Here is a 26489-nt window from a genome sequence, read left to right on the forward strand (position 1 = left end):
AAAACTGACCTCGGCTATTACCTGAGAGCGAGAAGCAATCCTCACACAACGAGTGCTGGCTCCCCATATCCCTAGTTTATTTTCATTCATTCAGCGGATACAGGCATCACTTATCGCCCGTGCTATTTCCCTTGCCATTTTAGAGGGCAGTTAGAAGTCAACTACAGTACCATGAGTCTGGAGTCACATATAGGCCAGAGCAAGTAGGGACGGTAGATTTCCTTCCACTAAGTGAACCAACTGCACATTTATGACAACTTGACAATTTTGTGGTCACCTTTACCAAGGTTGGCTTCTTATTCAATTGAATTTAAATACTCCATAGACTTGAACAGGTCGCTAGTTCCAGGTATTGGGATTACTATTATACTAACATAATAAACTATGCTACTGTAACCACCAAAAAGGCAACTGCGTCTATATTAGCCTCTATGTTATTAATGGTATGGGGTGAAATGTGTCTGTTCACATGGCCAATAGATTAATGACCAAGGGACCCAGCAGCAGCAGGTAATCTCCATTCATTCACCATCCCAGCCACCCCCAGACTAACACTTCCTGAAGTTCAGCTGTACCCACTTAACACGACATCACAGGGAAGGTTGGGTGCATGCTTCCACTCGTTGTTGAGCGGAACAGGCAGGGCAGAACCACAGTCTGTCTTCAACCTCACGATTTCTCACCCTGTCACAAGCTATATGGTTTCAAGGCCGCATCCAGGCTCAATCCATCACCTCCAACTTAGTGCTGACAGGGTCAGAGGAGAGAGTGAAGAGATCTGGCAGCAGGCCAAACACTCGAGCCGTGTCTGAGCTGCTAGTCAATCACTTTCAATCAGTCTTGGAAGAGAAAAAAAAGGCATGTTTTCTTGCTCTGATTCCTGGGACTTTATTCACTACAGAGGTCCAGGGGCAGGAAATTAACACCACTGCAAATTCTTCACTGACTTAATCATATTTCATGGCCAAATGTTGATGTTCCAACTTTTTAACCCATTAAGTCTTGTTAACTCCATGCAGTCTTCGAGAGCGTAACTTCGGACAATGCTATTTTTCCAACAAACAATGTCCCTCCAATTGCCCCATGCAAATGGCATTGGAGATTGTGCTAAGATTTCCAAAGTACAGTGAAACCTTTGGTTCTCGACTTTTGATAAACGGTCGACATTCCTGCTGTTTCTAATGGGCTGGGGAACCTAAGAAATCTTCTGAAACCTTGCTGTGGGCATTATAGAACCCATGGGGAAATGGGACCATCCAGATGCTTCACGAAGAGTTCCAATGATGCTGTAGGACCAATTGGTTTGGGGCAGCATAGTGATACAATTACAGAGCCGCTGTCTCACAGCTGCAGTGACCCAGGTTCAGTCCTGACCTCTGGTGCTGTCTGTGTGGAGTTTGCAATTCTCTCTCTAACTGCCTTTGTCTCCTCTCACGTACAAGTTGATGGGTTAAATTGGCAACTGTGAATTACCCCTAGCACGTGGGTGAGTGATGGAATCTGGGAGGGACATGAAAGGAATGTGGGAAGAATAAAAATGGGATTAGTGCAGGATTAGTGCTGAAGTTTGACACTCACCCAAACTGGCCAGGGGTGAATTCTTTCCCCCGCCCCCACCAGTGAGAGGTTAAACCAAGACCCACATCACCTGCTCAGGTTTACTGGTGCCAACGTTTATTATGAAGCCAGTGCCATTTTCTGGCTACTTATCTCCATGCCTGTGCGGCTTAATTGAGTACAAATTGGATGCTGTGTTTGGCTACTCTACAGCTCTGCAAAAGTAATTAATTTCACTGTGAATGCTGAGACAAGAGCCACACGCATGCAAGAACTTTCTTTCCTTACAATCTGCTGGCTGTTCCATTATCTCTCTGCTCTTTTTAATGTCAAATTCATGATCGACCCGGGTTTTGCTGCATTAAACCCCCTCACTCAAGTCGTTTGCTCTGCAAAGCCTCAATCTATTGGCCATTTTCCTTCAGTCAAGGTTTGGGGTCAACAGGAACACTCCTCCAAAAATACATTGCAAATCTACTTTTAACATTTTCCCTTTAAACCAATAGATTTAACTTAATTTAATATCCATTGCAGTCTAATTGACTAAGTGCTAAAACTAACAGCCCACCCATGCACAGCACCATGGAAGTGGCCTCATGCCATTGACAATCCACTTATATCCAAGTTCCAATCCTACAACATCTGCTAAAAATATGAAATTCATACATTTCCCCAGAGGAGATAAGACACCTATTGAATAATGATACTTGTGTGGAGATAGCACGCCCATAAGGAAGAGAACTGGTAACTCTACCTTTATCTCTTCTTGAATGGGAAGATCTGCAGCCCTAACTCCAATTAATGTTCTGTTGATTGAGATTTGAGGTAAACTGGTTGCACTATGGTTAATCCATGGTTAATTTACTGGATTAGTAATCTAGAGTGATTACTAATCAAGTGATCGGAGTTCCAACACTTTGATGGCAGCAATGGAACAAATCTTGCTAATGACATAGTATTTAAAGTTAATCATTAGTAATGATCACCACAAAATTAATGTAAGATGGATAGGAAAGGTTTAGAGGGATATGGGCCAAATGCAGGGAAATGGCATTGGCTTAGATGGGCATATTGGTTGGCATGGACAAGTTGGGCCAATGGGTCTGTTTCTGTGCTGTGTGACTTTTTGGTCACTAATATCTTTAAGGGGAGGAAATCCATCATGCTTACCTAGTCCGTCCTATATGTAACTCCAGATCTACCAATGCAGTTGACTCTTAAATGGAAAGCCACTCAATTCAAGAGTAACATGGAGTGGGCAACATATGCTGGCCTAGCCAATGACACTTAGACACTGCCAAATGAATATACTAGACCCACACAATGGATAGAACAGCACTCAGAGTGGACAGTTGTTACTCTACACCATAAATAAAACATCCACATTGACCATACACTGGATAAAGAAGGAATATACCTTCTGTGGGATCCAGGCGCCGGGCTCTGCGTCCGTGTTTCGAGTTGTTGTGCACAAACATGTTATCCGAGACAGCCAGCACATGCCCATCAACGTTGAGTGTTGTAGATAACACAACCTGTGAGGTAAGAAGCAGGGAAATGTGATTTGCTGTGAGCGTTGTCTTTCAAGGCGGTCTTAGCAACCAAGGGCTCCAAATCTCTGCTTCCGGGGAAGCAACTAATAACCTGGGTGGAAGATCCAAATGGGACCCAGGAAGTAGCTCCTGGGCTGGTTTGTTTAATTACCCTGGAACTAAGGGTATCAGAGGAAGAATTTTTTTTTCCCCTCAGAAGGTGGTCGGAATCTGGAACGCATTGCCTGGTGGAGGCAGGCATTTTCACAACATTTAAGTATCTAGACGAGCACTTGAATCACGAAGGTCATAGAAGGCTACAGACCAAGTGCTGGTGAATGGTATAAATGCAGATGGTAATTTATGGTTGGCATGGACATGGTGGGCCAAAGGGCCTGTGCTCTATGACTCTGTGCACCATGTAGACCAGGAAAGGACCAAGGTTCATTCATTGTCTACGAGAAGCTGACCAGTCTTGGTCAGGACATTTGCTGTGCTCCATTTGGCCTCCTGCCTTAAATAGGAGGGGAAATATGAAGCACTCTTCCTGGTCCTAACTACACTTCAAGGAAGCCCATTGAACTGGGCACAACAAGTGGGTTTAAGAGCTAATCAACACAGTTCCAGAAGATATATTAAAAAAATACGATGCAACGTTGGGTTGGCTTTGATTTCTGCAAGCAGACCATTTTGCTGGAGTCAGAAACTTCACGTAAATGTTGTGAGTGTTCCTGCTTTCACCATCCACTCTGGCAGCACGTTCCTGATTCCAACCACCCTTTGGGGGAGAAGAATTCTTCCTCAGATCCCTTTAGCTCCATGACAAACAAACCAGGCCAGGAGCTGCTTCCTGGGCAAACCGGTGTCCTGGTGCTTCTGTAAAGGAACACCGTGTAATCTGAGGTATAACCCTTGCAGTGAGACATTGGGTTGACGGATGTTTAAGATCCCCCAGTACTATACTGAGCTCTCCCATGTCCTGTTCAACATTCCTCACTTATACCAGACTGCAGAGATTCCTCTCTTTCATTTTGCTTTAGTTTATGGGATCTTTTTGTATGAAAATAGTTACCATATTTACCCATAGAGAGTCCTATGTAGGAAGCTTCTGGGAAAAATTGCTGAAAAATATGATGATGAACATTTTGTTGCAACTCCTTTGAACTTCCATCACCAAAAAAAAATCATGGTTTCACAGATGCAGGATTGCGTAGTTTTCTGTACAAACACAGAGATATCAACTTCTAGAAACAACCGCAGTCTCAAATTTGTTAACAATTGTCAAAGGTTTTGATACAAAGCTGGTTATTGAACATGGTAACATATAGAACAAATGGGTAGAATTGATTAGTAGTTGGTTACATCCTTTAATGTCCAATCAGATACTGAATTCAGGGAGAATATCTTGTGCTACCCCATACTGTTTGTAGCACTGTTAATGCCTTATGAGGTATTTCAAGTTAACTTCCTTAAAGAATCAAAAAGCTTTGTCTTGGAGTGAGGAGTGTTGGAAAGGGTCAAGAGAGGAAGGCCATGGATGAGACTCCATGGGAAGCCATGGATGGGTTAGATGAGATGCTGAGACCAATACCCAAGTCTGCAAATTATCATGCAGTACTCCACAGCTCACATTTCAGTCGCTTTCCTAAGCAAACATCCATCCCCCTCTCTGTTGAATATACCATTCTTATCCCACTGGAGCCTGTCCCCACACATTCATTGTCTCTTGCTAAAGTAGTTTGATCTAAACTGCGGATTCATCTGCCCGCTGATAAACCAAGTCTGTGCCCTATGTTAATAGATTCATATAGTAATACAGCACGGAAACAGTCCCTTCAGCTCAACTCATTCATGTTGACCAAGTCGCCTACCTGAGGTAATCACATTTGCTTGCACTTGGCCCATGTCCCTCTATTCATGTACTTGTCTAAATGTCTTTTAAACACTGTAATTGTACCCGCTTTGGCAGCTCGTTCCATTTATCCACCACCCTCTGGTGAAAAAGTTGCCTCTCAGGTCCCCTTTAAATCGTTCCCCTTTCACCTCAAACCTGTGCTCTCTAGTTTTAGACTCCCCTACCCCGGGGAAAAGACTGTGACCATTCACTTTATCTTTGCTGCTCTTGATCTCATCTATCTCTATAAGGTCACCTCTCAGCCTCAGACAGTCCAGGGAAAAAGCCCCAGCCTATCCAGTCTCTCCTTTTAACTCAAGACCTCCAGTCCTGGTAATGTCCTCGTGAGTTGAGCTGAGGCTGTGTATTTTTTAAAAGGTCGACAGCTGAGTGAGACAGGGTGATGGGAGGAAGCAGAAATTTGACAATGACTGTTAATGCTTAACAGATGTTCCCCTTTGTACTCCTGCCTCTGTTCAGTGACCAAAGTCTACTTTCCACCTCCAAGATAAGACTGAATATTTTTTCCTACAACAGAAACATACTACTCTTCAGTCCTTTATATTTCTGGAAATCTAGCTCTCAAATAGTGTCAGATACTGAGTGCTTGCTTTGAATAAGCCACTGAGCCAAAAACTCTGAAAGGAGTGGTCATCAGAAGCATGAGTTGTTAAGGTTAGCTATGGCCAAGAGACCGCACCAACGCATCTACTTCCTCAGGAGGCTAAAGAAATTTGGCATGTCCCTGTTGACCCTCACAAATTTTTATCGGTGCACCATAGAAAGTATCCTATGCAGGTGCATCACAGCACATCATGGAAACCAGCCTCCCCTCCGTGGACTCTGTCTACACTTCTCGCTGCCTTGGTAAAGCAGTCAGCATAATCAAAGACCCCACCCACTCTGGACATTCTTTCTTCTCCCCCCTCCCATCGGGCAGAAGATACAAAAGGCTGAAAGCACGTACCACCAGGCTCAAGGACAGCTTCTATCCCACTGTTATAAGACAATTGAATGGTCCCCTAGTACGATAAGATGGACTCTTGACCTCACAATCTACCTCGTTATGGCCTTGCACCTTATTGTCTACCTGCACTGCACTTTGTCTGTAACTGCAACACTTTATTCTGTTATTCTTTTCCCTTGTCCTACCTCAATGCACTGTTGTAATGAAATGATCTGTATGGATGGCATGCAAAACAAAGCTTTTCACTGTACCTTGGTACATGTGACAGTAATAAACTAACTTACTCCAAACTTCACAGGTTCTACTATTCAAGCATTGAGCTTGAAAATTCTAATAAATCTCATATCTAATACACACTAGGCATAGTACAAATCTAAGGTGGTTCATAAAGCTCACATTTATGACTTTGTAATACCAACTGCATAGGGAAAAGCTTCCACTGAGTGGGAAGAACTCTGCTGAGGAGATGAATCTACAGCAGAGCATAAACTGCACTAGAAGAGGAGAATGAAGATTAATGCAGGGGGATGGAAGGAGCTGTTTGAATGATTGATACCCTACTAATGTATCATTGAGCAAGTGGTAATCGGAATCCGGGCTTATCAGAGCTGTTTATGTAATACATGGCGTGTGTTAGGACTCAACACAGTTGATGAATTCAATTATTTTTTAACAGTCACCTGAGACTTTACCAAGTAATGACCTCCTGATATTGCGTGTGTGGGCGAAGGCACACAGGAAATGGAAATACACAGGTGAGACAGCTTGGTTGCTTGCAGGCAGCTCAACAGTTGTGATGGGAAGAGTGCAGGGTAAAGGCTGCATCCCTCTTGGCATTCTGTGCCAGCTGAGTGGAGTTGCCAAAATGGGGTATCATCAAAGAGTACAAGTGACGAATATCAAAGTGGAAGAAGTTATGGGGCAGGTCAGTGAATTTCCCTTTCATACATTGGCATTGGGGCTATAGTGCTTGTCTTGTAACACACTGGCTGGTAGACACAATAGAACATAGAACAAAGAACAGAGCACAAAGAACCTTTTTCCCAGGGTAGAAACATCAAATACTAGAGGACATGCATTTAAGGTGAGAGGGGGGAAGTTTGAAGGAGATGTGCGGGGCAGGTTTTTTTTTACGCAGAGAGTGGTGGGTGCCTGGAACGGGGTGGTGGTGGAAACAGATCCGACAGTGGCTTTAAAAGGCCCTTAGATAGACACGTGAATGTGCAGGGAATGGGGGGATACGGATCGTGTACAGGCAGAAGAGATTTAGTTTAAGTCAGCATCATGTTCAGCGCAGACATTATGGGCTGTCCTATGTTCTATGTTTATGTAAAGAACAACACAGCACAGGAACAGGCCCTTTGGCCCACAATGTCTGTACCAACCATGATGCCAAATTAAACTAATCACTTCTACCTGCATGTGAACCATATCCCTCCATTCCCTGCATGTTCATGTGCCCGTCTAAATGCCTCTTCAACATAATTATCGTATCTAGTTCTATAACCCCACTTCAGCAGCGTGTTTCTTGCACCTACCACTCTCACAATGTGGACCTGTGCTGTATGAGGTGATCTAGTAACCATGGTATCGTAGAATAATGCAGCACAGATAAAGGGGATCAAACCCATGGAATCTCTTTGAGGGAGTGCTCTAATTCACTGAGCCATCCAGCACAGAGACAAACCCTTTGGCCCATTAAATCCATGCTGACCATCAAGAACCCATTCAAGCATCTCACACCAAGGTCATTTTATTCCCATCAACTCTTCTCAGACTCTACCTCTCCCCTATACACTAGAGGGCAATTTGCAGTGGTCAATTAAGCTACCAACCTGCACGTCTTTGGTATGGGGCGGGGGGTGGAGGGTGGGGAATAGAGCACGCGGAGGAAACCCACACAGTTACAGAGAGTGCGTGCAAACACCACGCAGACAGAACCGGAGGTCAGGATTGAACCCGGGTCTCTGGGAGCTGTGCTCACCTGCACTTTTCCCAGTGTTTGTATCTTTTTTCTTGCTTTCCAAATATTTATCCAGTTGCCTCTTGAAGGGGAGGTCAGAACATCAGAGAAAGGGGCAGGACTCAGCTAACCAGCCCTTCAAGCCTACTCTACCGTTCAATAAGATTGGCCTGATCATGGCCTCAGTCTCCTGCCAATCCCCATTACCCTTTACTCCCCTTAAGTCCAAAACTCCATCCCTCTCACTCTTGAATCTATTCAGTGTCTCTGCCGCCACAGCTGAGAGAATCCCAAAGATCTACAATCCCGAGATGAGAAGTAGTGTCTCATCTCCATTTTAAATAGACAACATTTTATCCTATGCCCCCCAGAAGGGCAGACATTCTCTTGCATCTACCCTATCAATCCGCGTCAATGTTTCTCAACAAAATTCTTTCTTATTCCTAGAATCAAAAAGAATCACAGAATCAGAGAGAGATAGAGCACAGAAACAGGGCCATCGGCCCGCTGAGTCCAGTTACACGAATCTTACATTAATTCCATTTCTTTTATTCTCCCCGCATTCACATAAACTCCCCTCTCCATCAGGCAGAAGATACAAAAGCACCAACAGACTCAAGGACAGCTTCTATCCCGCTGTTATCAGACTCTTGAATGGACACCTTATACGCTAAAAGGTGACCTCGTGATCTCCCGATCTACCTCATCGTGGCCCTTGCACTTTATTTGTCTGCCTGCACTGCACTTTCTCTGTAACTGTAACACTACACTCTGCATTCTGTTTTTCTTTTTACTACCTCGATGTACTTGTGTATGGAATGACCTGTCTGGATGGCATGCAAACAAAAGCTTGTTTTTCACTGCACCTTGGTACATGTGACAATAATAAACCAATACCATATTCTACCACTGACCTATGCACTAGGAGCAACTTTACAGTGTATGACCTAATGTGTATGAGAACATCCTGGACAATGAGTACTGCTTCTATTGCTCTTTCAGGCAGTGCCACTTCTGATCACCGAAACCCGATGTGTGGAAGAAACATTTCTTCACATTGCCTCTGGGTCTTCTGAAATTGTGTGTCCTCTCACTATCAACCCTTGTGCTTTTGGGAACTGTTACTTCTGATGCTGGAAGATGCCTCAGCTGCCTGCAGCAAGCAGAGAGCAGAAAACCAGCGGTGGCTTGTACCTTGATTGTGTGAACACTGGCTAAGAACAGGCTGAGCTTTGATATTCTGCACATTCAGAATTAATTGCCTCACACACTCAGAGGAATTGCTGTTTGGGTGAGATTACAGAGGGCAGCTAGATTTTGCAAAGAAAAAAAACATCCCAGTCTTCAAGAGAGGCAGGGAGGGATTAGCAAAATTAATTTCTTGCATCTGGCAAACATAAAGGCATTTGTGCAAGGTCCATGTTTGGGATGTAACATAATCTGTAAAATGAGCAAATCATTCTCCTTAATCATTTAAACGAGGTTGCCGTAATGTGTTGCAGTGGGGAGGGCTGAGATCTTTGGTCAGTGCCAGCATTTGTCCCCCTTGTCAGTGTCCTGGGTCACTGACGTTGACCCGACCCATCTGGAGCCCATCAGTCATCCCCCGACAACTTCCTGAAACACCTCCCTCCATTTCCTGCTGCCTTTTCCACTGCGCTCCTTGGCTTTCAGAACCACGATTCACCGGGGCTGAGTCCAGGGGGTCGGACACAATCCCACCCCAATCCCCAAAACACTGGCCATAAATCCTGGCAACTTCAAAACTTCTTGAATCTCGGAAAAGCAGTCAGGATTGGATTTGAGGATGTTTTGCTTTTCCCATGATCTATATCCTATGCTTATGGGGCAATCTATTTTCTGCCAGAGAAGTATACATGAACATAATGGTTTAAATGTAAATCCATGCAATGATCTCACAATCTGTGTGGTTCCACTCACTTTCCAGTTTTATTTGATGTTGCTGAGCTGAACAATTATAGTAAATCCTTTACAAGTTTGCATCGTCAGATAAAGTACAAAAAAAAGGCAGAATAAACATTCCTTGCACCCACCCATCAAATACTCCTAGGTAAATAACAGGATGTTTTAGAGAGAAAGCAAAGCTCCTTCTATCTTGCCCTTACGAACATGCCAAGTTTAGATATAGCGTGGGCTGGCTTTCCTTAGACTCTCCTATCAGACTTTACAAGGTCAAAATTCAACACAACAAATGTATATTCCCTCAGGGAATTAAAATAAAAACATGCACAAGAAAAGAACTCCTACCAGCGCCAAAGGGAGAGGTTAAAGATAGAAAGAAAAGAGGCTTGCAATGTTATCAAAAAGTCTGAGGAACAGGAAGATTTAGAAATTGATAAAGATGACCAAGAGAGGGGAAAATGGAGTGAGATGTGACCATCAGGAGACAGGATTATTTATATAAAGGCACAGCTCAGAGAAAGTAAATGTGGGTCCCTTACAGGCAGAGACAGGAGAAATGATAATGGGGAATAAGGAAATAGCAAGGATGTTGAACAAATACTTTGCACCTCTTTTCAAGGTAGAAGACACAGAAAGAAACTTCTTGAAAATAGTGAGAAATGAAAGATCGAATAAAAATGAGAAACTTAAAGAAATTAATCTGGGTACAAAATAAACCAGAGAATGGGACTAAAATCCAATAAATGTCCTTGTCTACGTTGTAGGATTTCAAGACGAGTGGCTGCAGAGAGCAAGGATGCACTGATTTTTATCTTCTGGAATTCTAGGGTCTTGGGAATAGTCTCAATAGTTTGGAAGACAGTGAATATAATCCTGCTGTTCAACAGGGAAGGGGGAAGAGCTGCAGTGTCACTATACCGACACTGGCAGAAGGAAAAGTGCTCAAATTTATTTTGAGGCACATGGCAACAGGATGCTTCGTCAATCATTTGACTGAGTAGACCCTTCACGGTTCAGACTACATTGGGGGATTGGCACTGGACAGAGTCAACAGCTTTAAATTCCTGGGCTTTTACACCTCAGATGACCTGTCTTGGGCCCAGCACATAGATGCAATCACAAGGAAGGTGAGCCAGCGTCTTTACTTTCCTAGGAGGTTAAGGAGGTTCGGCTTGTCACCGAAAACTCTGACAAACTTCTACAGATGTACTGTTGAAAGTATCTTGACTGGTTGCATCATGGTCTGGTAAGGCAATCCGAATGTTCAGGAACATATGAAGCTTCAGAGAGAAGTGGACTCAGCCCAAAACATCATGGGCACTTCCCTCCCCACCACTGGTAGTATCTACAGGAGGCGCTGCCTCAAGGAGGCAACATCCATCATCAAAGATCCCCACCATTGAGGTCATGCCATCTTCTTGCAGCTACCATTGGGCAGGAGGTACAGAAGCCTGAAGTCCCACACCACCGGGTTCAAGAACAGCTACTTCCTTCAATCGTTCGTTTCTTGAACCAACCTGCACAACTCCAATCACTACAGTTTAGCAACACTGACTACTTTGATCACTTTACATTAAAATGGACTTTTTTTTAATTACGTTCTTCTAATTGTTCTTTTCCTTGTAAAAATTGTGTATAATGTATGCTTTTGTTGTGAATGCTGTTTATCTGATGCTATTTGCCTGTGATGCTGCTGCAAGTAAGTTTTTCATTGCACCTTTGCACACATGTACTTGTGCAGATGACAATAAACACGATTTTGACTCTTAGATGCTGGTAAAAGAGAAACCAGACACACAATGTGTTAGAATTTTAGAAAGCTTCCAAGATACTGCACAAGAGGTTGTAACACTGAAGTAGGACCTGTGAGATTCAGCCTAATGAATTGAGCGTTGGCCAACGGATCAAGAAAAAAAAATCTGGTAAGACAACACCAAGATCATTGCTTGGAACTCGGCTATTTACAATCTATATCAATAGCTTAGCTGAGAAGCGTGAGAGAAGTGCATCCAGGTTGGCGAAGGATACAGAGCTAGGTCAGAAAGCAATCTGTGAGAAAGTTGCAGGAAGATTACAAAGAGATACAGCAGTTTAATGAGTGGGTTTGGATGCGACAGATGAAATGCAATGTGTGGAGGTTATCCACCGGTAGGAAATGTAGAAAGGCAGAGTGTTGTTTAACTGTTGGAGAACTGACAAATGAAGTATTCAGAAGGGCCAAGGTGCCCTTGTGAATGTGAAGGAATGGCAAGCACTCCACAGAGAAAATGCACCACAACAGTTTTTGTCAGCACCGTACCACTGAAAACCATTGCCAGAGTAAAACACGTTAACAACCATTTCTAGCCCAATTCACATCACTCCAAAAATTTGACCACCTACTTCCTGATCAGAATTACCTTACAACCTGATTCTATATCCTGGTCAGGAACTCATGGGATCTCCTTTCAAAATACTGTAGAACACAGGCAATGTTATCCTGAGAGAGACCATCACTGGGTATGCCCAGAACATCACAACATTGGATTGGAACCCCATTAAGGTGAGTCATTGGCTTCTCTTTCATCCTTGCTGCTTCTGCCTCGCTGCACCGACTCCCTCCTCCAGCTCCAACCAAGGCTCATCCAACCACCTAATCTCCCACGAATCCTTAAATGCTGAAGGCCCCTTAGTGAAGGTTGACGGAAAAAGGAATCAAGGGGGAGTTCAGAAGCATTTTCAAAGAGCGATTAAGTTGCAGGGGTAAAGGAAAGTAAATGGAGGGGGAGTGGCACTGCTGGGATTGCTCCCCCGCTAGTCAGCATGGATCTCATGGGCTGACTGGCCTCCTCCTGTGTCCTTGCACGATAAGAGCTGAGTGGACCATTTAAGACTGAGTTGAGGTGACATATCTTCAGTGAAAGGGTTGCAAGATTGAAATTCTCTACTCAGGGTCTCTGGTTCTCGATCGGGGGCTATACTTAAAATTGGGAATGGTTGATTTTCAGGGTAGGGGAGGAAGGGGAAGTTGAGATATTAAATGCCGCGCTGTATTACTCTATGACTTGGAGACTAACTGCTACAGACTGAACCACAGTTGACTGAATTGCCTTTGGGTGTGGCCCCACCCTTTGAGGTTGAGTTAGCGGACACCATCCAAGAATGTGGCAGAAGGGGGAGTTGAGGTATTAAATGTCAGGGTAGGATGAGTGATCCTACTCCTGCTCCCATTTCTTGCATTAACTATGACATGGGTGAGATGTGGAATAAGTTTCCAAACTGCTCCAAAATGTATCCTGAGTTTAGGTACAACACTGACAAATTCTACGTTGGTACTGTGCCTTTCATTTCTGTTTTAGGGCATCCCCAAGTATTTTACTGCCAATTAATTAACTTCCAAACCACTGCCACAAGTGGAGCAAATACAGCAGTCGATTTGTACACAGGAAGATCCCACAAACCTTCACATTGTAGTGAGCAAATAATCTGGTTTTTTTCAGTAACGTTGACTAAGGCACAAAGACTGGCCAGGACACCTGCTTCTCCTCCAAGCAGTTCCACGGGATCCAATTGAGAGAGCAGACAGGGTCTTATTTTAGCGTCTCACGCAGAGCAGAGTGTTTCCAATAGTATTAGTTGTCCCTTGGTGTTGCCCTGCAAGGTCATCCAAATTTTTCATTTTCTTGTTTCAGGAGAGGGACTTGAACCCAGAACCTTCTGACTATTATTGAGGTGTATAAAGTCATGAGGGACATAGATCTGGTGAATGCACACAGTCTTTTTCCCAGGGAAAGGGAATCAAAAACTAGAGGGCGTAGGTTTAAGATGAGAGGGGAGAGATTTAAAAAGGACTTGAGGGGCAACTTCTTCACGCAGAGGGTGGTGTGTATATGAAATGAGCTGCCAGGGGAAGTGGTTGAAGCAGATACAATAACCACATTTAAAAGACATTGGGACAGGTAAATGGAGAGGAAAGGTTTAGAGGGATATGGGACTAGCTTAGATGGGCATCTTGGTCGGCATGGACGTGTTGGGCCGAAGGGCCTGTTTCCATGCTGTATGACTCTATGACTTGGAGACTAAGTGCTATAGACTGAGCCACAGTTGACTCAAGTGCCTTTGGGTGTGGTGGCACGTTCTATCGTTGGTATTGCCTGGCTTGTGAGCTGAAAAGTTGCCCGTGGTTTCTACCTGAGGTAAAGTTGCTTGTGGAGGGACTACACTGTAGCACCTCGGATCTGCATCACCGATCATTTTCTGCCCATGAGTTTTACATGACCCCCCACCAGGATGGGTGACCTCATTCTGTGATACAGAGCAAGTGCGAATGTAACACCGTACCTGGAATCGGCGCATATCCCGAGGGTTCCCCGCTGTTTTCAAACAGTTCTGATTACACTTGAGGAAGAACTTTAAGAAGAATCTGAAAACAAAACAAACATACTTTGTCATTAATATGCCCTTGTAAGAAGCAAAAACAGTGCAATAAAATCCACATTCCCACAACTATGGGAATTCTTTGCTGTGGGAATGTACGAATTAGGAGCAGGAGCCGGTCACTCAGCCACTCAAGCTTTCCCACCATTTAAGAAGATCGTGGCTAATCTGATTGTAACCTGAAGTCCACCTTCCTGTCTGCCCACAGAACCTTTCGCCCCCTTGCTTATCAAGAATCTAATAACCTCAGCCTTAAAAATACTTAGAGACTCTGCTTCCACCGTCCTTTGAGGAAGAGAGTTCTAAAGACTCACGACCTACTGAGAGAAAAAAGTTGGCCTCATCTCTGTTATGTCCTCATTTATTTCATATCACATCATTGCCCTCACTAAAGGTCCTCCCTTCCTGTGTTTCAACACTGACCCCCGGTTCTAGGTCCTCCCACAAGAGGAAATGTCCTCTCCATATCCACCCTGTCGAGACCCCTCAGGATCTTACATGTTTCAATCAAGACCCTTCTCACTCATTCTAAACTCCAGTGGATATCAGCCGATCCCATCCAACCTTTCCTCTGAAAGTAATACTTCACTCTATGTATGCCCCTGTGCAGTTTGTTAGCAATAACTGATAGTTCACGGCAAAGGATTGGAGAGGAAGGTGAGGTAGAGAGAAGAGGGACAGAGAGGAAGAGAGTGACCTGTTGCACAAAAAGTGCCAAGAGATGGGACAAGAACCTGTTGGTAGTAAAGTGGGAGTGGGGGAGAAGGAGGCAAGAAACAGGCAGAGGGAGGGGCAGGTAGGTGGAGAAAAGGAGAATGAAGGGAATGTTAAGGAAGAGGGAGGGGAGGTGAATGGATAGAACTGGAGTTAATTACACACATAGGTGAGAACGTTCAAAGAAAACACACTGGAAGTACTCTTGGTCTCAGGAAAAACCTGTCCAGTCTCTGTGAAGCTTGTGGCAGAATACGTCATGGAGTTAGAGACATGCATGGCCCAGGGGAAGTCACACGGCCCATCATTCTATGTCAGGTATCTCCCTCCTCCTGTCTTGGTTCATAGTCTTGCAGATTGTGGAGCATCATGTGCCAACCCAGGTCCTTTCTAGATCCCGTGGGGGTTTCTACCTCCATCATCTTTTCGAGCAGACCTCACCAACTTCTGGGTGAAAGAACTTTTCCTCAGCTTCCATCTAATTTCTCTTCCATGTATTTACAGCTGGCAGTGCTGTCATTTACTTTTCACCTGAACTTAGGAGGTTAGAAGTCAACTCAGATTGGTGGGTCTGGAGTCACATACAGTGCATACCTGCCTAGGACGGCAGATTTCCTTTCCCAAATGACATCAGTCAACCAGACAATCCTATAGTTTTATAGTTAGTATTACAGAGAGCTGTTTTTTTAAAAGAAATTCCAGATTTGTGTTTAAATTCCCCAGTTGCTGTGGTGGGATTTGAACTCATGTTTCCAGATCAATGGTCTGGCTGCTAGCCCGGTAACTTAATCACCGCACTACCTTACCCCATTTATTTTAAAATCTATCAGCCCTGGTTACTGACCTCTCCATCAGTGGAAACAGGTCTTTCCTCTCCACCCTGAATCCAGATTCCTTTAGACTGACTCTTGCAAGGTGCTTCAGGAAGTTGTTGAACTTGCTACTCTCTTGCTGGTGTTTTTTCCACCCAGAGGAGATACTCTGACCAACCAGTGCAGGAAGCAACCTTGGCCCGGTGTTAATTAGCTGCTAAAGCATCTGCTTCAGTGCAAGGAAGAGGAAACCCAAGGCTCCCACTGTCCATGCCTGTGTTGACACGTATGAACCACGGTCACCTGGACAGAACAACAGAGCTGCCCTGACTCATTGGACATGCCAACATTTTGAGATACCATTGCCCTCCCCTTGCCCTTGTACCTCTGCTGTTAAAACCCAACCAGGCCTTTATTACGTCCAGACCTGGTTACTCCAATCCACTCTCTCTGCCTGCTCTTCATAACTTCAGTCACCCAAATCTCTGTTGCTCTAATTCCTACCCACTCACCCAGTGTCCCTGTGCTCATTGGCCTAGTTACGAACTGCCTCAATATTGAAACACTAACCCTTATTTTCAAATTCCTGTCTTATATCCTGACCACCACAAGCACCACCCTTCTACCTGCATCCTCCAGCTCTGAAACCCTCTGGGATCTCTGTTCTCCAATCCTGCCCTCCTACTCACCCCTGAATGTGATTACACTATGCATAGCCACGCCTCCATCTGCTTAGAATTCGCTCCCTAAACCTTTCTCCTCCTTCAAGGCACTCTTTCACGGAGGTGGAAAACAAAATAAAAACCGCAGATGCTGAAAATCTGACATAAAAACAGAAAATGCGAGCAACACTCAGCAGGTCAGGCAGCATCTGTGGAGAGAGAAACAGAGTTAATGTTTCAGGTCAAAGATCCTTCAGCAGAAAGGTTCCAACAAAGGGTCTTCAGCCTTAAACATTAACTCTGTTTCTCTCTCCACAGATGCTGCCTGACCTTGAGTGTATCCAGCATTTTGTGTTTTGCTTTTGACAGGTTCTTGACTGCTTGGCTGTATTCACCCCAATGAAGTTCAATATCAACTTTTATCTTGATAAATTTTGTGCTGCTTGAAGTACCATGGGACATACACCATTAAAGATGATATACAAATGCATTCTGTCCACTACTTTAATGGCAAAAAATTGATACTGTATGTCGGCATCTCTCACTAAATGAAAGTAAAATACACCTCAATGTTTCAGATCACAATAACTATTTTACTGAGAACTGAATTCACGGATTACTAAATGTATCCTGAATACAAAATGCCCTGTTAAGTTTCTCATCTGCTTCCATGAATTGAGAACGAGTTGATAATGAGTGGGCTGGCAAAAACACTGAGGTTAAGTACCCCAGTGCTTGGGTCTGCACTCAGCTGTATCCGATCATTAACACACAGCTCTATTACTGTGATTTACTTTCACACAACACGGTGACAAAGCCACTTCCACATCAGGTCTTCCACAAGTCTATGTATCAGGAGCTGCATCTTGTTCTCATTTGTAAAGCAAGTCCATCATTAAAATATTAGCCACACTTGCGTCAGCCTTTTTATTTTTGACCCATAATATTTCTTTTTCAAATTTGATGCATGTTGTCAGCGATTTTCCAATTTTTATCTGCTCCCTCCACCAACCTCAAAGCACTTCCCTCTTCATCTGTAGATGCTAACTCAGGCAGAGGCAGTTTCTACCCTTGTCTGTTACCTCAGTCAAGAACCCTTTCCAGTTCAAAAACTACCCACTCGCCACCCACCCTGCCCATCTGTGGACATGTTTGAGGTTCCAACATTGGCCTCAGCAGAACGCACAAAACTGGAGTGGAACAGAGCCATCCTTGATCTCGAGGGACTGATCTCAGGTGGAAGCCTGGACAGTTGGTGGTGGAGACACAAGAGACAGGATGCTGGAAGCTGCAGCAACGAACAATCTGCTGGAGGAACTCAGCAGGTCGAGCAGCATCTGTGGGGGGGAGAAGGAATTGTCGGTGTTCCGGGTCGAAACCCTGCATCGGGACTGAGAGCAGAGAGGGGAGGTGGCTGGTATGAGGAGGAGAGGGGGAGTGGTGGGACAGGGGCCAGTAGGTGATTGGGGGACTGGGGAGAGGTGAAGGATGACGGGCAGATCCAGCCACATTTAAGGAAGGGGAGGGTTGGAGTGGGGAGATAGAGGCAGGTGGATGATAAGATGGAGGCAGACAAAATAGGCAGATGGAGCCAGGTGGGGAGGGGAGGATGAAGGTGGAGACAACTAGGAGCATGATGAGCAGGAATAAAAGGCTACCAGTGCTTGAATGTACTGAGAAAGGACATGGTAGATGGAAGGATATCTGGGTGTGGGTGGGAAGTGGGGTGTTGCTGAGGGAAGAGGAGAAATTCCCGCTATCATTCAATGTCCTTGCACACTTTGCAACAGCTTTGGCTGGCTTGTGGACAGCTTCCAGTGGACAGCTCTAACAAACGAGCTGACCCAGACATGAAGGGCCCAATGGCCTCAATCAATGGTGCCTCATTCCATGATTTGCAACTAGTTGCAGGGAGGCCAATTGTTGCAAACTTAACATAGACTGGGGAGCAAATCAGGACCTCTGTGGAGGTGTGAGACTCGGTGATGTGGAGAGGAGATAGAGATTCATGTTTAAACATGAGCCACTAAACTGATCATTGAACTCATAGTCGTAGTTATACAGAATGGAAACAGCCCCCTTGGCCCAACTTGTCCATGCCAACTCGGCATGCAATCTTGACACTTTTTGATCCACAAGCCCAAATTATGAAGAGGCCATCATTCCGCAGTCTATATGCCTGAAGATTATTATTTATTGGGTTCCCTTCAAAGCATGGTGGTACCCAACTTGTAATCTTAAAGTGAATTAAGAATAGAAGGGAAGGTAAGGAAAGGAGCAGGGGTAGGCTATCCAGCCCTTCAAGCTTGCTCTGCTATTCAATAAGATCCTGGCTGATCATCTAACTCTGCGCCACTTTTCTGTACTATCCTCATATCCCTTGATATTCCCTTAATATCCATCGCTGGTTGGAATGAATACAATGACTCAGCCTCCACAATCATCCAGGGCAGAGAGTTCCGAAGTGTCACCACACTCTGAGTGAAACAATTTCTCCTCATCTTACGCCTAAGCGGTCTACCCCTTATTTTGACATCTGACCCCTGTTCCGAGTCTCCTCAGCCAGGAGGATCATCCTCCCTGCATCCATCCTGTAAAGCCCAATAAAAATTTTGATGTGATCCCCTATCTTCAGAGAATGCAGCCCAGCCTTCTCGATCTCTCCTCATAAAGCAGACCAGTCTGAGGAATCCTCACTGCACTCATAGGCAAATGAATATGTAGAGAATGGAGGGATATGGGCCATGTGAAGTCAGAAGGGATTAGGTGTCATTAGCTTAATGAGTTCGGCACAACATCGTGGGCTGAAGGGCCTGTTCCTGTGCTGTACTGTTCTATGTTCTAATAGGAAAGGTTTAGAGGGATATGGCCCAAATACAGGCAAATGGGACTAGCTTAGATGGGCATCTTGGTCGGCATGAACGAGTTGATCTACAGGGCCTGTTTCCATGCTGTATTACTCTACGGCACTCCCTCCATCGTAAGCACATCCTTCCTTAGGTAAGGAGAACGAAACTGTCTGCAATTTCCAGATGCATCTTACCAAAGCCCTACACAAATGCAATAAGTTTTCTCTGCTCTTGTATACCATTTGGCTTCTTAATCACTTGCCACACCTGCATGTTGTTGTTCAGCGTCTTGCGTACAAGCACACCCAGGTACCTCTGGACATCAACATGACTTAATCTCTCACCACTTAACAATTACTCTATTTTCTGTCATGTGCACCAAAGTGGATGACCTCACATTTTTCCACATTATATTCCATCTGCCAAGTTCTCACCCACACATTCAGCTTGTCCGTATCCCCCTGAAGCCCCTTTACATCCTCCTCTATGCACACAATCCCACCTGGTTTAGTATTGCCAGCGGACTTAGAGATGTAACATTGGCCCCTCAGCCAAACCGTTGATATAGACTGTGGAAAAACTGGAAGAGGTCACTATCAAGCTTCTTTGGAAGGTTTAAATGAGCCCATAGCCTACATGCTTTAACTTCTCTGAGCACAGCTCGATTTAGTGTCTTTTGGAAGAAGGCAACATTTAATCAATAACCAGTCCAAGCATCTCTCGATCCATATCCAGTAGACAGGCTCAAATTATAACCTTAAATTGATCTTACAAGAAAAACATACTCTGCTTCCATGTCACTGTTGCAGTCACTTTCTGATGCGATTGTCGGTTGTACACGTTGCTGTTTTACTTTTTTCCTGTTAATATTTGTAACAGGACACTTTGCAGTTCAGGATCAGTCTCACCACCAAACACTCTCAGAGCAGGGGCAACACAGATTGATAGAAAGTAAAGGTCCCTCTACACTGTCCCAGCAAAGATTCCAGGAGCAAACGCCACACAGTTTAGATACAGAGTAAAGCTCTCTCTACACAGTCCCAGGCAGATCTGACACGGTTCAGATGTGAAGCTTCCTCTACACTGCCCCAGCAAACACTCCCAAGGCAGGGACAGTAAGGGTTAGGTACAGGGTAAAGCTCCCTTTGTTCTGATGGAAGGTCATTGACCGAAATGTTAACCCTGTTTCTCTCTCCACAGAAGCTGCCTGACCTGCTGAGTATTTCCAGGATTTCCTGCTTTTATTTCAGATTTCTAGCATCTGGCATTTTTTGCCGTTCTAAAACTTCCTGTACACTGCTTCACTTAACAATGCCAAGGCAGGTACGTCACAGGTTCACATCAGTTACGACTTTCTCTGCAACAATACCTTCATTTCAGAAGTATTTCAACAGCTGTAAAGTGCAGTTCAACCCTGAAAGATTTCCCTGGACACTCCCGTTTCCTCCCACATCCCAAGGATGTGTGGGTTGGTACATTAATTGGCCACTGTAAATTGCCCCAGTGTGTAAATGAGTGGTAAAACCTGGGGGGAGTTGGGGTGAGAACAGGAGACAGGTTAAACTAGTGGAAAATGGGATGTTCTGAGAGTCAGCCATGACTCTATGGACCAAAATTGCCTCCTTCTATGCCATAAGGAAATATGCTGTACAGTCCAACACTTCTGGGCTAGAGTTGGGGAAATCAAACTGTCCCATCCAGCAAACTCAGGTCAGACTCAACAATAAACACAGGAGATGCAGGAGGAATCTCCTAAAGTCACATCTTTCCATTTACACAGCAGTTAACAGTCCCCAACAGGAGATTCCTGTAGGTTGCATCTGAGCATCACCACTTGCAAACAATTTTATAACAAGTTCAAATGAAAGTTGGTTGGAGTACTGGGCATTCCAGGATCAACAAGAAAGAAAAGATGGTTTGTGTTTACTTTGCGTTGCTCCTGACCCACGATGTCCCAGCAGCCAGTGAAGGAGATGGAAGTACAGTCACTATTGTAATGTCAGAAACACAGCAAATGATTTACACTCAGCGAACTCTCACGGACAGCAACGAGATAATGACAAGACAAGAGTCCAGAAATTCAGTGGTTCTTTTTCCACTATTCTACTATTGAAGATTGATTCTTATCTGGAGTGGAAACATGATAACAACCATTTAGCATCCTCTTGTATCACTTTGGGCATTTGACCAGGCAGTGCGATAGAGTGATAGAGAGACACAGCACAGAAACAGGCCCTTCAGCCCACAGAGTCCGTGCTGACCATCAAACTCCCACTTACACCAATCCCATCTTTCTTTTATTTTCCCCTCATTCTTGTCAACTCCCTCCATTCTCCCACTGACCTACACACCAAGAGAAATTTAGAACGGCCAACTAACCTACCAATCTGCACATCTTGTGGGAGGAAACCGGAGCACCCAGAGGAAACCCACGCAGTCACGGAGGGAACGCACAGATTGCACACAGACGACACTGGAGGTCAGGCTCGAAGGCCCAGGTGTGATCCACCCCTTCACCACTGGTGTTATTCCATGATTGAGGTGCAAATGATGGGGTCCTTCGCTGTGCAACACTCCTTTTGGAGCACATGGGGGAACTTGGCTGAGTTATCGTGGGAGCATCTGCTGGTGGGTACTCAGGATAGCCAAGTCTGCCTGACACCATGCTGGATTGGGTCAGGTAAGTCCCACAGTTTCACCCCTGGGTTCCCATCACCACCTTCTTGTTATTGCTTCCCGCTCCCTGACCTAAAGCACAGACGCCAATCCTCCTAACCGAGGCCCTTATGTACCACCCTCTCTATCTCCCAGCTTCTCCACCCTCCGCTCTCTCATTCCCCATCTTCCCATACCCAATCCTTTTATCCCCAACATCATCATCTGCCCTCCCCCCTCCACCCCATCTCTCACCCTCTCCATCACCCACCCTCTCATTCTAACCTCCAGGCTCTTCCACTTGATCACTTGGCCCCCAATCTGTCGATGTCCCAGATGGAGGTGCTGTTATCCAACCCCAAACCTCACCTAGGTCTTCCTGATCACTTTCCCCTCTGCTGCCTCAGTCCATGGTTTCTGTCCATCATCTTTGGCCAATCACTGGCCTGATGCCTCTTCTTCTTCCCCGAATCCCAGGCACATGCTCCTAATACGCTACTAACCCAAGGCCCAGACTCGAATCATCCTCTGCAACCCCTTGATCACCCACCACCCCAAACCCAAGACCCTGGCTCTGATCCTCCTTTACACACCCAAACCAAGCCCCAAGCCCTGATCCAGACACTCATTCATTTGCACGTCTTCAGCATATTGAGAGCTTGCAATGGGGGACCCACAGACAAAATAACTGTTGGCCAATCACACTCCCCACCCAATTTTGCAACTCAAGCCCAGCATAGCCTTTGCAGTGGGGGTGGAACAGGAGGGTGGAGACAATTGCCTCTGAAGTGTTGGCCTGGGGTAAATGGAGAACAGAGGGAGCTCCTGCTTCTGACCACTGAACTAGCAACCTCCTCCAATGGAAGGACAGCTCCCTGTGGGTGACGATCATTGTTCATTCCTGGGTATGATGCCCTGTCTTGGTTGGTTGCCTACCCTGCCTTGCCTTGGTTGAATGCCCACCCTGCCTTGCCTTGGTTGGTTGCCCCACTAATACCTACCCTGTGACGGCAGCATGGGCGTTCAGCTGAGGTACTCCAGGCCCGTTGACGAAGCAAGAGCTAGGAGAGATGGAGGGGCTGGGCAGTCTATCGGGGAGTGGGGGGGTACGGGGCAGATGAAGGTTACAATCACTAGAAAGGGTTAAGGTAGATTCCAGAAGCCTAGCTCTTAAAATAGCAGATGTGTAGCTGTTGGTCCCAGGTGAACTCCAAGTGGTTTCATTTTTTTTCCTGGTCACCATGGCAACCACATTTTGTAGAGCAGTCCCACAACCCCCTCAAGACAACCTCAGACACGAACACGGCTCTGCAATCTTCCTGCTCTCCAGCTGACAGACAGTGGCTTGGATTCCCCAAGTATCATGAACAGAAAAGGTTTATTGGGGAGGCTAAACACAAAAAAAAATATCTTGGAGCATTTTACAAACTTGTGACAAATGCATCTAAAAATCTAGAGTGCTTCAGTTCTAATTTGGCAGAAAGTCGGGAGTTGGAGTCTGTTCCCTGATGAAGACATTATAAAGAGGCGGCCTTTCTTTCTATCTGTGTATTAAAATCACTTTTCTGTGGCCTGGCCTGGTGTACAGTTCTGTTGCCACCTCTATTCTGGCCAACGATTTGACTTTTGTTCAGATCCTTCCTGTGATCCAAGGAGGCAGGTTGTCCTCCAGTAACTTACCTGAGAGGCCTCGTCGCTAAGGCAGACAGTTGGTTCTGTGGGGTCCGCCCAGTAATGGAGCCTAAAACAACCAGGCCGTTCCTCTTACCACACAAAGTAGATGTCAGGAGAAGGAACGTTGGCTGATTTTTCCTTAAAAAAAATCTTTGGGACTGGCAGCAACACACAAAACATTGGAGGAACTCAGCGGGTCAGGCAGCAGCTATGGAGGGAAATGGACAGTCGATGTTTCAGGCCAAGACCCTATGGGGCAGGCACGGTAGTGTAGTGGTTAGTGTAACACTATTACAATGCCAGAGACCCGGGTTCAATTTCGGCCACTGTCTGTAAGGAGTTTGTATGTCCTCCCCGTGTCTGCGTGGGTTTCCTCCGGGTGCTCCGGTTTCCTCCCACATTCCAAAGATGTACAGGTTAGGAAGTTGTGGGCATGCTATGTTGGCGCTGGAAGAGTAGCGACACTTGCGGGCTACCCCAGAACATTCAACACAAAAGATGCATTTCACTGCGTGTTTCAATGTACGTGTGACTAATAAAGATATCTTATCTTTTCCTGACCGGCTGAGTTCCTCCATCTCTTTGTGTGTTGCTCCAGATTCCAGCATCTGCAGTCTCTTGTGTCTCCGTTTGGGACTGGCAGGATGGGTGGAGGGAGAATGGGTTTCAGGAGTAGGATTGGTTTTCAAGAGCATTAAAAAGGAGGATTAATGTAGGTTCAGTGTACATGCATGTTTGGTAGTCAACACAGACTTGGTGGGCCGAAGGGCCTGTTTCCGCACTGTTTGTCTCTATGATACTATGAGTTTGAGAGCTGTAAGAACAAGGGGAGGTAGTGGCTCAGTGTTGAGTTCTTCAATTCAATGTCTTCTGAGTCTGAATTTTTTTTTGGTCGAAGAGTACTCTATTGACGCCTAGGTGTTGACTGAATCCCATTTAAACGCTCCCTGCCACAGTGTGGTGCCCATGCTCTGAGCCTCCCGCCACTCAGCAAAGTTTTGATCTGCAAACATCTGCTTCCCATAATTCGCAAAGCCCACCTCATCCCTTCTCTCCATCTTTCAGCGCACAAGAAAGTGTTCTGTTGTGAAGAACGCGTTTGCTGTCTGCAGCTCCACGATTCCCGATGGCCCTAGATCATGTATTGATGTTATGCTGCTGATCTCAGTTGGGGCTATAAGTGGGGAGTGTGCAGGGGCTAACAGAAGCTGCAATTTTGGTAGACAGAGACACCCTGGCATAACAAAAACCAAGGGTAAATGGCTATTGGTTGGCAAAAACACCACAGAACAAGGGACATTCCTGAATTTCTTAGTCCCTTCCATTCTTTTGCAATTATCATAATCCAAAGGAGGTGGAATTGCTTATCACAGTATTTGAAGGTTAGTTTGGTTTTCCAACGATTCTGGGAAGCTGCTTGGGGATATATTAAGTGTGAATCCCAGGGAACCAGAGAGCCAGTCCCCTCACTGGAGCATGTTAATATTATCATCAGCCCTCGCTCTCTCCCTCGCTTACATTCTGTTTCCTATCATTTCTGCCTGCGCTCTTTTATATAAGCACAGGCCTGTGTTGGCCCCAATACACAAGGGACTACCGTTGACTGAACCCAGATGGGGGTAGGTAGGGGGGAGGTTTTGTACCAAGAACAGGAACCTACAAGGGTAAAGGGATTAATTTTCAGAGGTGAACAGACTCCCTCGACACATTTAAGAATTCTACCTTTGCAGTGAGATCGCAATTTTAAAGCATTATGTTATGCCATTCTCCATCTTTCCAGACAGTTTCAAGGGCAATCAATCTCTCACCTCCAACCCTTAACCTCTTCTTACCTCCTCTCTCTGTGCATTGCAACCTTTTATATTTTATTGGTGGTGTTTTGGCCCCCGCTCCCTGGATTTGACTTTCTTTTTCCTCTAGCTTTCCAAAGAGCCAGCTATACCCACTCTCCCTCCCTGCATTATTAACAAGACTCGTTGCAAAGTCCAGCTATTCGTCCTGGGATCTCAACACCATGGAACACCTCACTTTCTTTTAGTGGTCCTCCTACAACCTACCTATTTTTATTTAAGTCCTGCTCTCTCTTTAACAACCTCAAGAGCCCAGGTAGGACCACACTGATATATTCCAGTCTTTGGGACATACAGCACTAAAGCAGGCCCTTCAGCCCATCATGTCCACAGCGACCATCGAGTTTCCATCTGCATTAGTCCCATTTATTAACTCTTGCCCTGTAGCCTTCTATACCTTGGTCAACAGTTCAACTTGGTCAGCATGGATGAGTTGGGCCGAAGGGCCTGTTTCCTGTTGTATAAAGCTATGACTCTAGTTCAAGTGCATGCCTGACTACTTCTTAAAAGTGGTGAAACCACCTGCCTCCACCACCCCCTCAGACAATACTGTTGGATTCAACTGTTTTAAGTAGTATTTTTTAACGTGTATAGTGTTGAATACACCTCAAGTGGCTGTACAAGGTATAACCACTTTTTAGCTTATTGGTTCGTCCATCAGGTGAATACGTGTTTTCTCATTGGTTGGTTTTGCCACAGGTATCTAAGTTTTCTGATTGGACTATTGTTAGCTGAGGAGTACCTCTTATCTCAGGTATAAAAGGTGTTGTTTTTTATTAATCTCTCTTGCTCTCTTCCCTCTCCCACCAGCTCATTTTTAGTTCCTTTGTCTCGGCTCATCTCCTGGTAATAAAGCTAGTGCCATGTGCTCTGTGACTGTTTCTTTGTTTTAAACTTTTCCAATAAAACGTTATGAAGCACCAAGTTGTTTTCAGCTCATCCTCGGCCTGCTGAAAGAACCTGTAAATTCGAAAGTAACTGGATCTGACAATACCAACCACTCATTGAATGAAAAATTCCC

The 26489-nt window shown here is 45.2% G+C and overlaps 1 protein-coding gene across 1 annotated transcript in view; it reads right to left on the reverse strand.

Annotated features, from left to right (window-relative positions):
• LOC127584198 (transcription factor COE2-like) overlaps nt 1–26489 on the reverse strand; it is a 246838-nt gene that overhangs the window by 74371 nt on the left and 145978 nt on the right. Inside the window, exons 7-8 of the mRNA XM_052040789.1 lie at nt 14157–14238; nt 2975–3092 (exon numbers count right to left, since the gene is read on the reverse strand). Of these exons, the coding sequence (XP_051896749.1) occupies nt 2975–3092; nt 14157–14238 (200 nt within the window). The remainder of the gene's footprint in view (nt 1–2974; nt 3093–14156; nt 14239–26489) is intronic.

Source organism: Pristis pectinata, chromosome 29 (assembly GCF_009764475.1).
Source record: "Pristis pectinata isolate sPriPec2 chromosome 29, sPriPec2.1.pri, whole genome shotgun sequence".
NCBI classification, from domain to species: domain Eukaryota; kingdom Metazoa; phylum Chordata; class Chondrichthyes; order Rhinopristiformes; family Pristidae; genus Pristis; species Pristis pectinata.